Source organism: Dasypus novemcinctus, chromosome 14 (genome assembly GCF_030445035.2).
Source record: "Dasypus novemcinctus isolate mDasNov1 chromosome 14, mDasNov1.1.hap2, whole genome shotgun sequence".
Lineage (NCBI taxonomy): Eukaryota > Metazoa > Chordata > Mammalia > Cingulata > Dasypodidae > Dasypus > Dasypus novemcinctus.
Window position 1 is genome coordinate 50,539,772 of NC_080686.1, and position 15,978 is coordinate 50,555,749.

At 33.5% G+C, this 15,978-nt stretch overlaps 1 protein-coding gene across 1 annotated transcript in view; it reads right to left on the minus strand.

Annotated features, from left to right (window-relative positions):
- Positions 1 to 15,978, minus strand: part of MMP16 (matrix metallopeptidase 16) — a 271,508-nt gene that overhangs the window by 57,753 nt on the left and 197,777 nt on the right. Inside the window, exon 6 of the mRNA XM_004474746.5 lies at positions 15,285 to 15,496. Coding sequence (XP_004474803.1) covers positions 15,285 to 15,496 — 212 coding nt within the window. The remainder of the gene's footprint in view (positions 1 to 15,284; positions 15,497 to 15,978) is intronic.

The window sequence follows — 15,978 nt, forward strand, 5'->3', positions numbered from 1 at the left end:
TTCCCTGATCTTAATGGCCAGGTTCAAAACAAAAACAAAATCAAAAATGAACAGAAACCAGAGAACTGTTTTTTTATATGCTTTTATTTCACTAGGTATCTGCTTTCCTTTGCACTTAATACAGATGTAATTTCACAGCTCTTCTTCTGATTAACTGACTCATGTCTACTTCTCCTGCTGGATGGTAAGCTCCTTAAGGTCAGTCGCACTGAGGTAGTTACAAGGATCCCTATCTTACAGATGAAGAAAGTGAAGACGCAATAGTAGAGCCCTGTTCACTCAAAGCCTAGGCCTTTTCCTCTTTGCCATAATCTAACATATTTTTTTTTTTAACACAACCAGTGGCTCAGTAAATATTCATCAAATAAATATATAAATGAATAAACACTGCACCTATGTGCAAATGCTTACATATCAGTATTTCCCATATTTTATTTTCCTCTATTGACTAATTCTCACATATGTATGTATGCATAAAAGATAAAATAAAATAAAAAACAAACCTCTAATAGATACCCAAGAGGGGACAGAGGAAATGCCCTTTATATATATATATATACAGTTAAGAAATTTGACTGAATTTATATCACATGAAAGCGTTTTAGGAATCCACAAAGACAACTTCAGCATTTGTCTTTATAATATTAATTGGAAACACACTGGACAACTTGGATAATGTCTCTCGTCCAAAGGGTTTCAGGATTATGAATGAGGAGATTTGTGTGTCAGTGGCATGGGAACGGCCAGCTCTTACATTAGCTCCTTTGGGCTTCAGCTCAAGGATATAAACAGTCTTTGTTTACTTATGAATCTGACCAGTAACTGCTATAAATAACTGCATTTTACAAGTAAATAGTGCAGCACCATGAATGCACAAACTCAACGACTGCCCCAAATGAGATGCAAAGACTTGAAATTAGGAAGAGCCACACTTAATTCTCCATAAAAATGCCTCCTGTCCTTTGGTAAGATAGATGAAGAAAATAATGCATCATTCTTCTGAAAAAAAAAAGTTCAGTAAATAATGTTTGTATAGAGAAGAGGAAAACAATATAATTTATATGTACAGGAGTCTCAGGATTCTGGTCCATGAAATGCCTGGTACGTCCCATTTAATTCCAACTCCTTGTTGTCGGGTCCTCTTTAATTCCCTTCACAGTGTCACTGAAATGTGACATCTGAAGGCAAGCCCCATTTCTTTTCTCTTTCTTCAATATACACACGGCCCTCTGTGATTTTCTTGAAAGAACCTCTGGTCACTTCCTTCTGCAGCAGACTGCTCTGTTGGCCAGCAGGATGAAGTCTCAAGTTTTCAACATGCCATATGAGATGGTTTATGAAATAGTCCTGCTTGAGTCTCTCTAGCCTCATTTCTCAATTTCCCTGCCTTTCCTTCTATGGTTACTACATTAGCTTCCCACTATACCGTATCTTTTTACCCTTTTTACCTCCACACTTGGTTAACTACACCATCCTTTAGATATCACTCCCCAAGTGATACTTCTCAGTTTATGTGGCCCCTCTGTGTTCTCCCACTGCACTCTGTGCATTAGCCTATCACTCCACCTAATAATATACTATGATTATTCAGGTGCTGATAACACCTCTGCTAGACTATTCTCTCTGAGGGAAAGAACAGGGAGTATGCGGGCCATCATTTTATTCCCAGGATCTACCTATTACTTGATAAGCAGTCAAAATTGCATTGAATTAAAGAATAAAAAAGAATGAATAAAAGGGTATACTAATTATAAGTTTCTTCAGAGGAAGAACTATTCTCAAATATTTCTTTGTGATCTCTTTAAGGTCAACTCTAGTCTGCTACACTACACTAATAGTGGTAGTAATAATGATAATAATAGTACCATTGATGACTACTACAATATAATGACAGCAGTGGGTGAAATGATGAGCATTTCCTAATGTGCCAGACTCTGTGCTAACTGCCTTTCACAGCTTAAAATCAATCAGTGTTTGTTGGGCTGATAAGCATTGCTATATGACAAGCCCATGCAATGCACAATTTAACAACAATCTCTGGATTAATTGCCAAACAACTTGTCATATTGCATTATTTTGAACTATTTCTATAGTAAACTGAATAAATTCTCACTAGGTGCCTAAAAATGGCAAAACTGTAGACAGGCATTTGGGTAGCTCGATTCACTACAGACTATTCATACTATACACTAAAGCAGAGACGGCATAGACCCTTATCTAATTGCTCTTCTTTACTAAGCAGGTAAAAGTATAATATCGAAACTTGTCACCCTTAATTTTGTCCAGGGCCATTTAATTACAGTTTAAGAGAAAACTGCAGCAAATATTTTCAAAACTTTCATCTACCTATGTATTTTAAAAAATGATATATAGATTCCCCATGATTTAATATATTATAACTTTCAGTTATAAAGCTATTTTTATGCTGCTATATATTTGGGCTACTGAATGTTATACAATATTATTTCCATAGTACACATTAAAAAAATCCAGTCATAATTCTATCATTCTAAGATTTATCTATCATTTTTCCATAATCCTCTGCATGTCTCATCAACACATTTATTTCAATTAATGCAATTCATGATACATGCAATTTTACTTTTCCACTTGTGTATGCCTTATAATCATGTCTCACTGGTTAACACATTCCTCATAATTAAACTTTCAAATGATGGCATTCTACTCCATTGACTTGATGTATTGTTATTTGCTATTTGCCTTATTACTTGGTAACTTGGTTTGTTTGCAATTTTTTTTCCTAATAGCAGTAAAGCTGCAATGAATATCACTGTTCACTTTTCTTTTTCCTTTATTATTTTTGGGATGAAACATAAGTGGGTCTACTAATTTGGAAGCTATGCACATATTTATGATTATTAAAACACATGCTGCTCCCTCCGTCAGGCCCATAAGATCTAAGCCCCTTCTTAATCTGAGGCAGAGCAGGTATCACCATCCCCAAATCCTCAAGGATAAGGAATGAACAAACAGAAAGGGGAAATGCAACCACGGTCAAAGTAAACTTATTAATATTGTAGTAATGGAAGAACATGCAATATTGATATAAAGATAGGGGTTACCAGAGCTTCTGGTGTGGGGTGGGGGAAGGAATAAGCGGCAAACATGGGGCATTTTTAGGGCATTGGAATAAGTGTAAACCACCATGTAAAAAAATAGACCTTGGTTAGTAGCAATGCTTCAATATTTATTCATCAATTGCAACAATGTACCACACTATTGTAAGATGGTATTAAAAGAGGATGATCTGGGAGGGGGAGGAGGTGGGGTTTAAGGGAATCCCTTACACTTTCAATGTAACTTTTCTATCATCTAAAACCTTTTTAAAAATAAAGTTTATTATATAAGAAAACATACTGTTGCTGTAAAATTAAACTTGCAATCACGTTTTAATCTTAAACATTTGCTATTGACACTATCTATAATATCTTTAAAATTGTCATCATGTAAATAAAGCCACTCTAATGCCATGAAACTCTAAACCAGTCTAAGAAGCACAATGACGGAAACAGAATGATGAAAACAATTTGAGACCACATGCCAAGAAAATAAGCTCTGTGGAAAATGGTTTGTTCCACTTTCATCTCTGTCATTTTTGTTCAGTCCAGGTAGAAAGAAAAGGGATGAGTTTAAGAGAAACCTTTTCAAATTCTCACAGTAATTCTTCTTTTTAAGATAATGGGACAAATTTTAGAGCTCTGTTAATGGTGTTTCAATTAGCCCCTGCAATATTATACTGGACAAGAAAAGGACTAAAACCCCATATTCATCCTTAAAGTATATCTCCCAAGTTAAAGACAACAATGACAAAACAGAAACGCATTTTTCCCTCGTTAAATGCTCAGTGCAAAACTAAACCAAAACAGAACCATCACAGAAAAGAATAAAATAATAAAAAATTGCACCCTTCATCTTCTCATACAGAGATAATTGTTCTTATTATGTTCTTAAGATAATATACTGGTATTAATCTTTTTATTGCTTTTATTCTATGGATATACTTTTGTGTAAATATATATGTATATATGTACATGTATATATGTGTGCATGTATATACATGCATAATATATAGTTACACATAGCTGTAATAATCTAAGTTATAGATTTCTAATTCACTCCCATCACTACCTATTTCTCCTTGCCATAGGCATCTAGTGTTACCAGTTTCTTATGCACCTTTCAGAGCTAGTATAGGTATGTTTCGGCTGTGAGTGTGGATTCTACTTCTCCCCTCTAAAATAGCACAGTTTAAAGAGTTTTCTGCACCTCACTTTAAAAATACATCTTTGAGATGGTATCTCATTTTTTAAGCAATTACATCCTACTGCATTGTCTGTGATATATCTTAACTTCTAAAGCCAGTTTCCTATTGATGAAAATTTCAACTCTTTCCAGTTATTGCCACTATAAACAATGCTGACATGAATATTCATGTATACAAGTCTTCAGGAGCATGTGAAAGTGAATTTTTAAAAATATTTTCTAGACAAAGATTCCTGATGAACAAACATTGCCCTAAAAGGTGATAAGAATTCATATTCTCTTAACAGTATGACAGCCTTTTCCCTCACATTCTTGCAAATGTAGCATCTTATTATCCTTTTGACCTTTGCCAGTATAATGGCTAAAATAACATCTCACTATTTTTAATTTGCATTTATTTGTATAAGTATATGGTATGGGCAACTTATTATTCCTTTAAAATCTATTTTGTCTTTCTCTTAATGTTGCTGAATTTTTAACTGAGTTATAGATTTTTTTCATTTATAAAATCTTTATTATGCTAAAACGTAGCAGTTCTTAAATGTATTGCTCTTTGGATTTACTTACAGATTTTTTTCAGTAATGCAGAAATTTTTGTTTTTTGTTTTTAAACCTATCGCTTATAATTGATAGCTTCTGAATACAGTGTCTTACTTAGAAATAACCATTCAATCAAAGATATTTTATATATTCACAATAGAAAACCAAATACTTGAGTCACCTTGGAGATTATTTAGCTGTCTTTGTGGGGACTTTTGGACTCTGTTCTATGCCATTGTTCTGTCTAGTCAATTTTCAGTATCAACCTTGCTTAAACATATTTGCTTAGTAATAAGTTTTACTTATTTACTTAACACAGAATACAGTCTGTTATATATTTATTTTTTTACGAAATGAACTTTTATGTTACCTAATTAAAAATAAGGCACTATTTTATTGTTTTCTCTTTAAAACTATAAGGAAAATGATCATCTTAGGTTTATTGCATCTCCCTATGTGAGAATAGAGTAGATTTCCTTTTAACCAAATTATCTACTAGTATTTTGATGGAAATTGCTTTTAATTTGTTGAATAATTTGGGGAGAAATTATACATATATATATTGTTTTACGATACTGTGTCTTTGCGCTCAAATACATGGCAATTCTTTCCATTTATTTCTTTATTCCCATCTACAAAATTGTATAGCTTGTTGTTGTTTAGATTTTGCATATTTCGCTTTATATTTCCTCTTGGGTACTGGAATCAAATTGAATTTAAAGAAGAATATAGAGAATTGCAATTTAAAAAACTGAGTCCTTTAATTCAAGAATAGGACACATTTTCTATTTATTTCTATTTATTCAAATCTTGTAGTTCTCCAACAGAGTTTTTTAACTTTTATTCATGTGAGTTCTGTTCATGTCTTTATAAGTTTTATCCCTAGATATTTTGTGTTGCTACTGCACTGAGCTTTTTTTCTTCTACGCTTTTGGGTTGAATTCACCTGCATGTAACAAAAGGTATAATTATATTTACTGACTTAATTAACTTTTCCATGCCTCAATTTCCTCATGTGAAGTGAGGAAGAAATATGATAATCCATGCAGAGCACCTAGAAAAACGTCTGGCACATCTTATGCTACCTCTATTATTATTTCAAAGTATGTAGAATATGATTTTTTTCCCCAATAACAGGACTTGAAATAAGCTAAGTTGATAATTCAGGCATAAAAATAAAATCCCATTTTTATACCTTAATAACAAAGGAAATTCTAAATGAGGTATAAGGATTTAAATAGGAAAAAATCTGAATGTCAAGTAAAAATATTATTAGATCCATTAGAATTCTATAAGGTGACTAGTCATTCAATTAATAAATCAAAATTAGTAACTTTCTTTATAAAAAAATAACCATTTAGAAAGTATTGTAGAAAATGCTAGTTACCTATCTAATATCCTGGTCCTCTTCTTGTTAATAAATTCTTGGTATTTGAGATGGCAATTTACATAATTTTAATTTTTTGCTTACCCAGTCACCTCTGAGTCTAAGATTAGCCATGGAACATAGTTCTGGTCATGGGAAGAAGTGGAGCATTTGTACTTTTTCCCTGATAGAGTTACTACATCTTTCTGCTTTGCCTTTTGTTCTTCCTTTACAAAATATGGAATTAATTAATGCCTGAAGGTACAGCATCAGTCCTGAAATCCTAAAACCAATCATGGTGTGTATGTTGGGGTGGAGGTTGGGGTGGTGACTGATAGTGATGGTTTTAAAATTTTGGCATAATACTTAAACTATGTTAATTAGTATCCTTTTGACTTTTAAGTTAAAATCTTGAGGAGCAGGGTCTTCCAGACCCTAATCTCATTGGAATTGTGATTAGAATCATTTTTAATTTGTAGAATAATGTGGGAGAGTAATATTTTTCCAATAGTAAGTTTTTTCATCCAAGCACACTGGTAAATCATTTTTTATTTAATTTGTTTTAAGTCCTATCACTAAAGTTCCATGGTTTATAGTTGTTTTTCCTGTTTTTAGATCTTATAATATCAATTCAATCAAGAAATATTTCTTGAGTGCAAATAGCAAGTACTATTTTATGAAATGGGAATAGGAGAATAAACTTGACAGATAACATGTCTCCCTCATGGAGGTTAAAGAAAGAGAGATGATGTTAAAAGCAAAATAATTTAATAAATATTTATTGAGAGCTTCCAAGGGGTCAGTCACTGCTAATTTAAGGTTAGTCCTATGTGTCATGTATGTCAGGAAAATGACTTTTTAATTATATAGTAATCAGTTATTAGAAAAGCTATATTTTAAAAAATTTTATTAAGGTTCAATACAACTGAACATTTTTAAAAGATTTAATTTTTCTGTTGATTTTATGGGATTTTTCAAGTAGACTCATTTAATTTGTAAACAATTAAAGCTTTACTCCCACTTAATTTTCAATATTTATATATATAAAACTCTCTCATGTAAGACAAACTCTAGGATACTTTGAAGACTTTGCTGAGTGTTTAAATAACTTCACATAATCTACAAAGAACAATGGTAATTACAACACATTTAACAGGAAATTAAAAAGAGAATAGAAAGAATAAAGTCCAATTCTTGTTCTATAGAAATATGAGAGATCAACAAAGGTACAGTCACAAATGCCAAATAAAAAGAAAAAAACCATTAGAGAAATGTTGTTTTCAAAAATTCTAAAGTAAAAAAACAAATGAAAACAAACTACCTTTCATATGCAGTGTACAATCTTGAACTAAATTTGCTTATTAATCTTGAATTAATGTAAAAACTTTCTCAACTATGAAGTATAAAAAAAGATAATACCTATGTAAAACATCAATATAGAGAGATTGTTTGTGATAACTATTTAAAACCTAAAATGGAAGAAATATGTTTTGACACTTAAAATATTTTGATCATTAATAATGCTAGAAGAGGAAGATTATTTCTCTGGAATAAAGGAGTTTTCAAATTGGCTCACAATAAACAAGTATTCAACCATACAGCTCAACATGTTTAAAATCACTCCAAAATAAAGTTATAAGACAGGATATTGGAAAGCCAAGTGACTGTGAATCCACTCCTGCTGAATAGTAATTATAAGCCTGCCCTAATGCCTAAGCAGTAAGGAAATACCAATAAAAGTATTTAAAGGTTTCAAGGAGAAATCTTAAACCATAGATGAATACAAATATTTTAAAAAGCAATTAATATTGCCATTAAAATGCAGTATTACATATTCAAAATCTTTACCTAAATTATTTGAAAGACTATGATTTTTGTACTACAACGAAAGTTTAATTAATTCTCTGCTTACAGTGTCTTGGCAATTGCTCCCTTTGGTCTCATTTGAATCTAGCCCCAATTACAATCTACTGTTAATATTATCAGATATACTTTCAGACAGTACAGATTTGAAGCTGTGACTCAGAATAATTTTTGATTATCCTAGGCCGTACGATTTCTCAAATTATTATTTTTTGTTTATTTCACACTTTTTGGGTTTTCCTCCAAAGAATATTTTCAATGATTCCACAGAGTAAAGTGATATAAACAACAATAACCATTTCATTACTTTTACTTATACCATGAGTCTAAAAGTCATTTCCTGGAATCTTCATTGAGCTAAAAATTATCTATTCTACTAATTTCAAATAGCATGGAATTTGTGTTAATGAATATATAACAAGTAGTTAAAAATATTGAGTTCATCTTAGTACCTAATAGCTACCATTTCCTTAGCCATGATGATACCTATGAAATACCTACAATGGAATTCATTAGTGCATTATCCAGATAAGGAAAGTAAGCTCAGAGATATTAGATGAATATTTATTGTCTTTTCTGTTTAGGGCATTTTGCTAAGTAAGGCCCTGTGCAATCTAGCAATGAACCCAATTACAGTCCTTGCCTGGAGCCTGATTTTATGACAAGATTGTAAAATTGATGGCAAGTGGTATATGAATTAAAGCCCATCTCTAATATCTAAGTGTTTAAGTACTAAGCTGTGTAAACAGGGACACAGAGATAGGCAACAAGAATGAGTCACACCGTTAGATTGAGAGTCAAGAGAGAATCCTTCAATTGCAAAAGACAAAAGACAAAGTACCACACAATATATATAATCCACAATGATATCCAACTTTCCTGAGCTTCTATAAATATCTTCATTCTGTTTCATATATCTTGCCCATGTAGACTTGTGTAGCAGTAGACAGTCTAGATAGGCAAAGAGACTAGAGAGCTTTCTGCTGCTTTTTTAGATGGTGACAGAAGTCTGGAGGATATGTGACTATGTAGTCTTTGACAGGGAATCTTTGAAGAAGGAGTGCCTGGCAAGTTCAAGGAGCAGCAGGGAGGAAAGTGTGACTGGAAGTGAGTGAGTAATGATGAAGAGAGTAAGTTAGGTGGTGGTGAGATTAGGGAGGAAAGAAGAAATGGGCTTTTCCTCTGAGTGAGATGAGGAGACACTGAAGGACTTTCAGCAGAGCAGTGTTATGATCTGATGCATGTTTTTACAGGATCATTTCAATTCTGCATGCAGTATTGAAAATAGACTGGAGGGAGGGAGGAAGGAAAGAGGCAGGGAAAGCTAGTTTGGAGGCTACTACAATATACAAGGTGAAATGTGATGGTACCTTGTACTAGGATGATAGCAGTGGGTGGGGAGAGAAGTGGCTGGATGCTGGATATTTACTGAAGGTAGAGTCCACAGAATTTGCTGAAGGATTTCATGGGGATATGAGGGAAAGACAGGAGTTGATGGCAACATCAATATTTTTCATTAATAAATGAAGAAAAGGAGCTGTCATTGTGTTGAATGTGGAAGAGAAAAGCAGGAGTAGTAGGTCCATGAAGGAAGATCGGTAGCTTAGTTTTACTAATGTTAGATTTAACATCTGAGTGGAAAGGTCAAGTAGGAACACGAATAGATAACTCTCCAGTGCTTCCTCCCTTCAATCTAAGGTCTGCATGTTGGAAATTTCAAAGATGATCAAGTATGACCAGGCTAGTAATTTTAACATATTGGTTTTCTCCTTATCCCTGAATGCGCTGCTTATTGAGAAGTCACCACTTAGACCCTATGGCTGTTTCTACTAAGCTGCTTTATGACTCAATTCACTTTTTTCTCATCTGCAAAATGGTCATTACTATTCTCTTGATTATGAGGTTCAATATAATGGAATTATTTCTGACTGCTGATTTAGTTTGATAATATACATTGCCCTTTATCTAATGGTAGTTATGTATTTTAATGGAAAAACATTTTCAACTTTTTTTAATTCCAAAATTTCTTTATTATAAAACAGGAAAGGCTCAATATACACTAGAAAACATGAACAACTTTTCTATATGTGTGATATGATACCTTGGGCAAAATGGATAGACTTATATTAATATGAGTGATGTAAGAAAGGTACAGTTCCAGATTTGAAGGATGCTATAGTTGAAACAGAGGAATAGGCAATGGAAGAAAAAAGCAATTAAAATCAATAAAATGAACAACTATTGGACATGCATGTAAATTTAGCACAAGATGAGAAAGAAATCAAGATTAAATACCGAGAGATAATAAATTACTGAATAGAAGGTTCAAGATGGTCCAATTTTGACCACTTGCGAAGGGTTTGATTACAACATGATTATGGGAATTTAGTTTAGGGTAAAATCTAACACCTCTAAAATATGTCTTTCAATAAGAATCTCTATTCTTAGTCTCTCTTTCTCTTTGTCTATCTCTCCTCTCTTCAGTATATATGGTCTTCTTTAATGAAACAATCTTGCATCGATCAAATAAGATTGGACCATATTGTGTACTTGGCTTGGCAAATGGGCCATTATATAATTTCAAATGGAAGTTAAGCTAGTGTTACTGGAACAGAAACTGGGCAAGTATGTTTCTATGGAAATAGCTGCTACTTTGATTTCTCCATTGAATTAAGTAAATGGCCATAACTGAAGATGGTTATATGTAAGAACAAATAATTTTGTGATAAATGAAGACAAGAATATGAAAAAGAAAAAACCCCGAAGCGAACGGTTTCTGTTTCGGCTTGTTTTTGGTAAAAGATGAACTGCTTTCCTTATGCAATGCCCTAAGCCTAGTTCTTCTGCACTAACTAGGAATGTGTATGTATGGCCATGCTTCCCTGAACACTGTTCCAGGATGACCTTGCATCTTAGAGCTATCCTTTCTAGATCTAGTGCAGCGCACTTGCCTTTGCATCTTCCTCTTCCTATAAAGAACTCATCTGTAGCCAAATGGAACTCTCCTTTTTATGGTACTAAGAATTCAAGTTGCTTGATACAATTTTCTTCCTTTTCCAGCATCAGGAAGAATATAGTTACTACTTCACTCTTTCATAAATAGTGGAATATTGTGTACTGAAATAAATTCTGAGCAACTGTGACTAATTCTGCCTTCTTCCTTTCTTTTACATCACAAAATAACTAAAATATCCAGTGTTTTTACCTTGTACTTCAAAGGCACTTTGAGAGTATTCATTTGAACAGTCAGATCTTGCCAGGCAGTCACAACTGCATCATGTGACACATACAACTTACACTCTTCAGGGAACACTTAAAAAATCACCTTCTCTACAGGAAGGACAAAATTTCTTTGTCATTGCTATTTTGTTTCTCTGTTTTTTTGGCATTTTGTTTTGATTTTTATTTCCTTGCTTTAGGTGCTTTACATTCCCTAAAGATTATGAAGCTGTGTGGAAGGCTTAACTTTCTCAGGCATAAGGAGAGAAGGACATTATATTCATTTCCGTATAGGAACACATATGTGAGTGAACTTACTTTAAATAATACATAGATACATAGAAAGTTCAACATAAGTAAATCCCCAAAAGGGACGCTTGCTACCATAAAAGGATTATGCTGAGACTTCTATTATAAAAAAATGCTTCCTCCTCGAAACAAAACATTACTTGATGATATTACCTTTTGCTTAGATATGGATTTTTATGTATGTTGCTTAAAGACCATTCCTGAAGAATTGAAATGAATAGCACTCATGGAACTCTTGGGGCAAGGGATAGCAATATACCAGAATGAGATACTTTCAGTACTTTCATTTTAGTTGATTACCATAGTACAAATATGATACTAACTGTAGTTTGATTAAATAATTATTATAATGAGAACCCTATTCATTAGCACTGAGCTCTATGAAGCGCACACAAACCAATCTCTGTTCTGAAGAAGTTTATAATTTAGTTGAGGAACATATTACAATTAGGGCTAATTGCAGAAGACAGAAATTAGTAAAATGCTAATTGGATATAGAGAAGAAATATAAAAATAACCAGAAAGATTTTGGGCTAAAGAAGTAGTCAGAAGGAAGGCGGTACCTGGAAGATGCTGAGGAGGGAAGGTTTAGATAAGCAGAGGCTTGAGAAGAAGCCCCCAGCCACCAAAACTAAGGTGAAAAAGGAGTGGTGGTTGGGTAAGGGTTGAGGAGACAGAGGCTTCTAATTTGTGTAGATAATTTGTAATGAATAGAAATAGAAAATCAAGTTGGTCAGTTGGAGTGGGATCAAATATTGGATGATCCTAAAATATACTTGAAGGGATAGTCAACAAGGAATTGACTATTAAAAATGTTGCTTATATTAAAGGAAAATTTAGAAAGGCAGCAGTGGGCAAAGTGGACTGGCAGAGAATAATTTCAGGCAGGAAGAACTGATATGGAGTAATGATAATAACTTAGACGTGAAAGCAGTCTACACTAACTATAGAGGGAGACATTAGGAGATCAATAGTCATTAGCAAAGAAAAACAGCATTTGGGGCTTAGTAATGCATACAAATTCTCACATCCTTCCATGGCATGTGTGTGGAACCTCTGAATGAAGTGCTATCACCACTTGTCCACCTTGAAAATTAGAATGTAAGTTCCAAGAAACCAGGGTCTAGCTGGTTTTGTTCACTGCTACATTGCCAGGTGCCTAAAATGGTAGCTGGCAAACAGTAGGAGCTCAATAATTATTTCTTGATAATTCGAAAATATAGTTTAAAGTCCATCTGTGTTTTGAAGCTTTCCACAACTTTTTCTGGGAGCAAAGCTCAGTGAGGAAAATATGAATTTTGGAGTTAAGTGAACCTTTGGTCAATTACTGACTACCACTTATAAACTTTTTAACCTGGACTTCTTAACTTTCTGATTCTCTTTTCTCCTTTGTAAACAGAGAATATATTACCTACCTTGCTGTATTATTATAAGGCTTAGAGATTATGGATGTAATGTGCCTTTCATATATCCAAGCACATATTAGTTGCTCAATCCATGGTAGATATTAACGAAGAGCAGGTTATCACTTGATATCTTCTCTTTGCCTCCATCCAATGTTGTACTTACCTCAATTATATGGTATCACCTTGAATTAGAGTTAACATAGTCTATCATCTGTCCCTTATTACACAAACTTTTTACTATACTAAATACTCATTCTTTAATGTGTCTAGGAAATTCCTCTCTGAAAATTCAGCACAAGGCTCATCTCAGCAAAGCAATTTTAATCTAGTCAAGGAGACATTGGTATTTTCTCTTTGTATCCACATTGTATCTTACTCTTGCATGTTAAAAGTATTTGCACTCATATCTGTCTTCATTACTGATATTTGAGCTCTATGTGGGCAGGGGTGACATCTTCTATTCAAAAACCCTTGGGGCTTAGCAACCAACCCTGGGCATAAATATTAATTATCTGAAAGACAAGATAAGTATGAAAAGTATGAAGCTATGGTATTGGAGTTCTCATAAGGCAAGTGAAGATTAAGAAGAATAAAATGCCTATCAGAAGATGCTATCTTCAACAGAAATTATTCTTGGCAAGAAAGGACTAGTGAAAATGAGAAATTAAATTCAGGCAGATTTTAGTAGCCATGCCCTACTGTGCCCAGTTTTGATTGAGGAAATCTATGATAACATGAGTTTAGAGAAGCAGGTCTTATGGATGTTTTTTATACACATGCTTTGGTATTGAAAATAGTGGCTGTTGTATTCTATTTGTAATATCTATACAATATTTATCGATTCCTGATTCCAGCAACCAGAGATCACAGGACCCCATTTTGTCAGTTAACAGCACTTACTAAGTGATCAAAACATGCAGAGCAAAGTAGTTGGTGAACTAATCACTGCACACGAAGCTACCTCTCTGTTCTGAGATTAGCAGTGTAATGAGACAGGAATAAGACAGGAAGACTGAAAAACAATGCTGCCAGATTCAACTTCACATCGTATTCTATATTTTGAAAGTAACAATATAATAGGTTGATAGTTCAGTAATATCAGTGCTATCAAGGTACCAAGCTGCAATTTTAGTTTATAATTAAAGCATTGCAGGGCACCTTGAGAATTCAAAAATTCATTCACGTGTTTGAACAAAAGCATCGATTTTTCCTGGAAAGTATGATGCTCTTGGGCATTTTATATCAAATCCAGAACTTATTTTCCAATAAAGGAAATAGAGTACTTTGCTTATTAGAAATTATGTGAAATCTATATTTTTAAGATATAGCCTCTGGTAGACAGGAAATTCTGTGTAAGTAGGACAATATTTCATTATTTATTGATTCATGTTCACCAAAAATGAGAACACATTTTATTTTTAAATGGATGATATTGGCATAACATGGCTATTTTAATACTCTAATGCCAACACACAAACCTATATTCTTCATTCATCTTTAAGACTGCTTTATAAATATCAAGGACAGAAAATTATTTTTCAGCATTACATTATATTCTCTTTTCAGTAATATGGAACTTACTTTGATATACTGTTTATTAGTGTCATTGTCTGAGAACCCCATGACACAGGGAAGTACGTTGAAACATAATGTAAAATTGACAAGGCATTTTTAGAAAGATGACTGCACGTGATATATCTAGTTTGGGCAGCAACCTTCTAAAATATATTATAAATTAGGTATATATAAATGCCCGACTACAGAAAATAGCAACAGCATCACCCTCAGAAATATGTATAGTGAAAATGATAGTCTTACAGAGGACACTTAATAAAAATGGGTACCAGTAAACCTCAAACAAAATGATCAGTGCTGTTCCTAAAAAACAGCTTTGTCAAGTGAAATTATAGGGATTTATAAGGATGCATAAACTAAAGCTACAACAACAACATCATGTGCCTGGATGTGACTAAGCTTCCAAGCAAATCATCCCTATTAGCGCCTATTCATGATTTAAAGTACGCTTTTTTATCTCTTCATAACATGCAGCTTTTCCTCACATTTCTAGGCATTTTAGCTTCTGCTGACATAAATGCATTTCCAAAATAGAACATTACAGCAATCTTCTGCTAGACATTAAAACCCACTTGTGTGCTTATTTTTTTAAGATGCTTTTTTTGAAAATTCTGAGGGTTGGGAAGGTAGTGTTAGAATGAATGAGAACTTGTTTTCCAAAGCGACACTGTAGACACTTGATCTACCACTAAAAAAAAAAAAAGAAAAAGACAGCCTCCTACCTTGAAAACAAACATCTCACGGCGAAGAATAGCTAGCGTGTTAAAGTTTCCATCACAGATGTTGGGTTTGGCCCCAGGATAGGAAGGTCTGCCGGTGGGAGGCCTGGGAGGTTTCGGCCTGTCATTCTTCCTGGGGTCTGCTGGGGGGACAGAGCGATGTGGGGGCACTGTTGGTAGAGGTCTCGTAGGTGGAGGAATCTTGTCAGGTGGACCTTTTGAAAATATGAGGACAGTGTTTGGCTCACTTAAAGTTAAAATAGTGTTGGAAAATATGCTACAGAGAACAATCACTCATCAATGAAGAGTACAGACTCAGTGAGCTGAGAAGTCTTTAAAATCAGATATTTTGAGAAGAAACAAAGCATTCCCAAAAGTCTATCTGAAATTGGTCTTATAAGCTAAATTCTGGATCCTTGTAACTAGGCTTTCTTTGTTAATTTTTAATGATATTTTTATAGCTTCACCACCATCCTTACTGGGAGAGCTGCTTTCTAATCTTTTCTTGGAAGTAGAGAGCATATAAATAATAAATAAATGAAAATGAATTCTGAAAACATGCATGTATGCTCCACCAACATTAGACAATGATTCTATGCAAATATTTCTAAGAGATAAACATTGACTAAGCAAAGTCTATTCTATCCTATGTCTCTGACTATATTTCATGACCTTTTCCTGACTTTCACTATTTTAT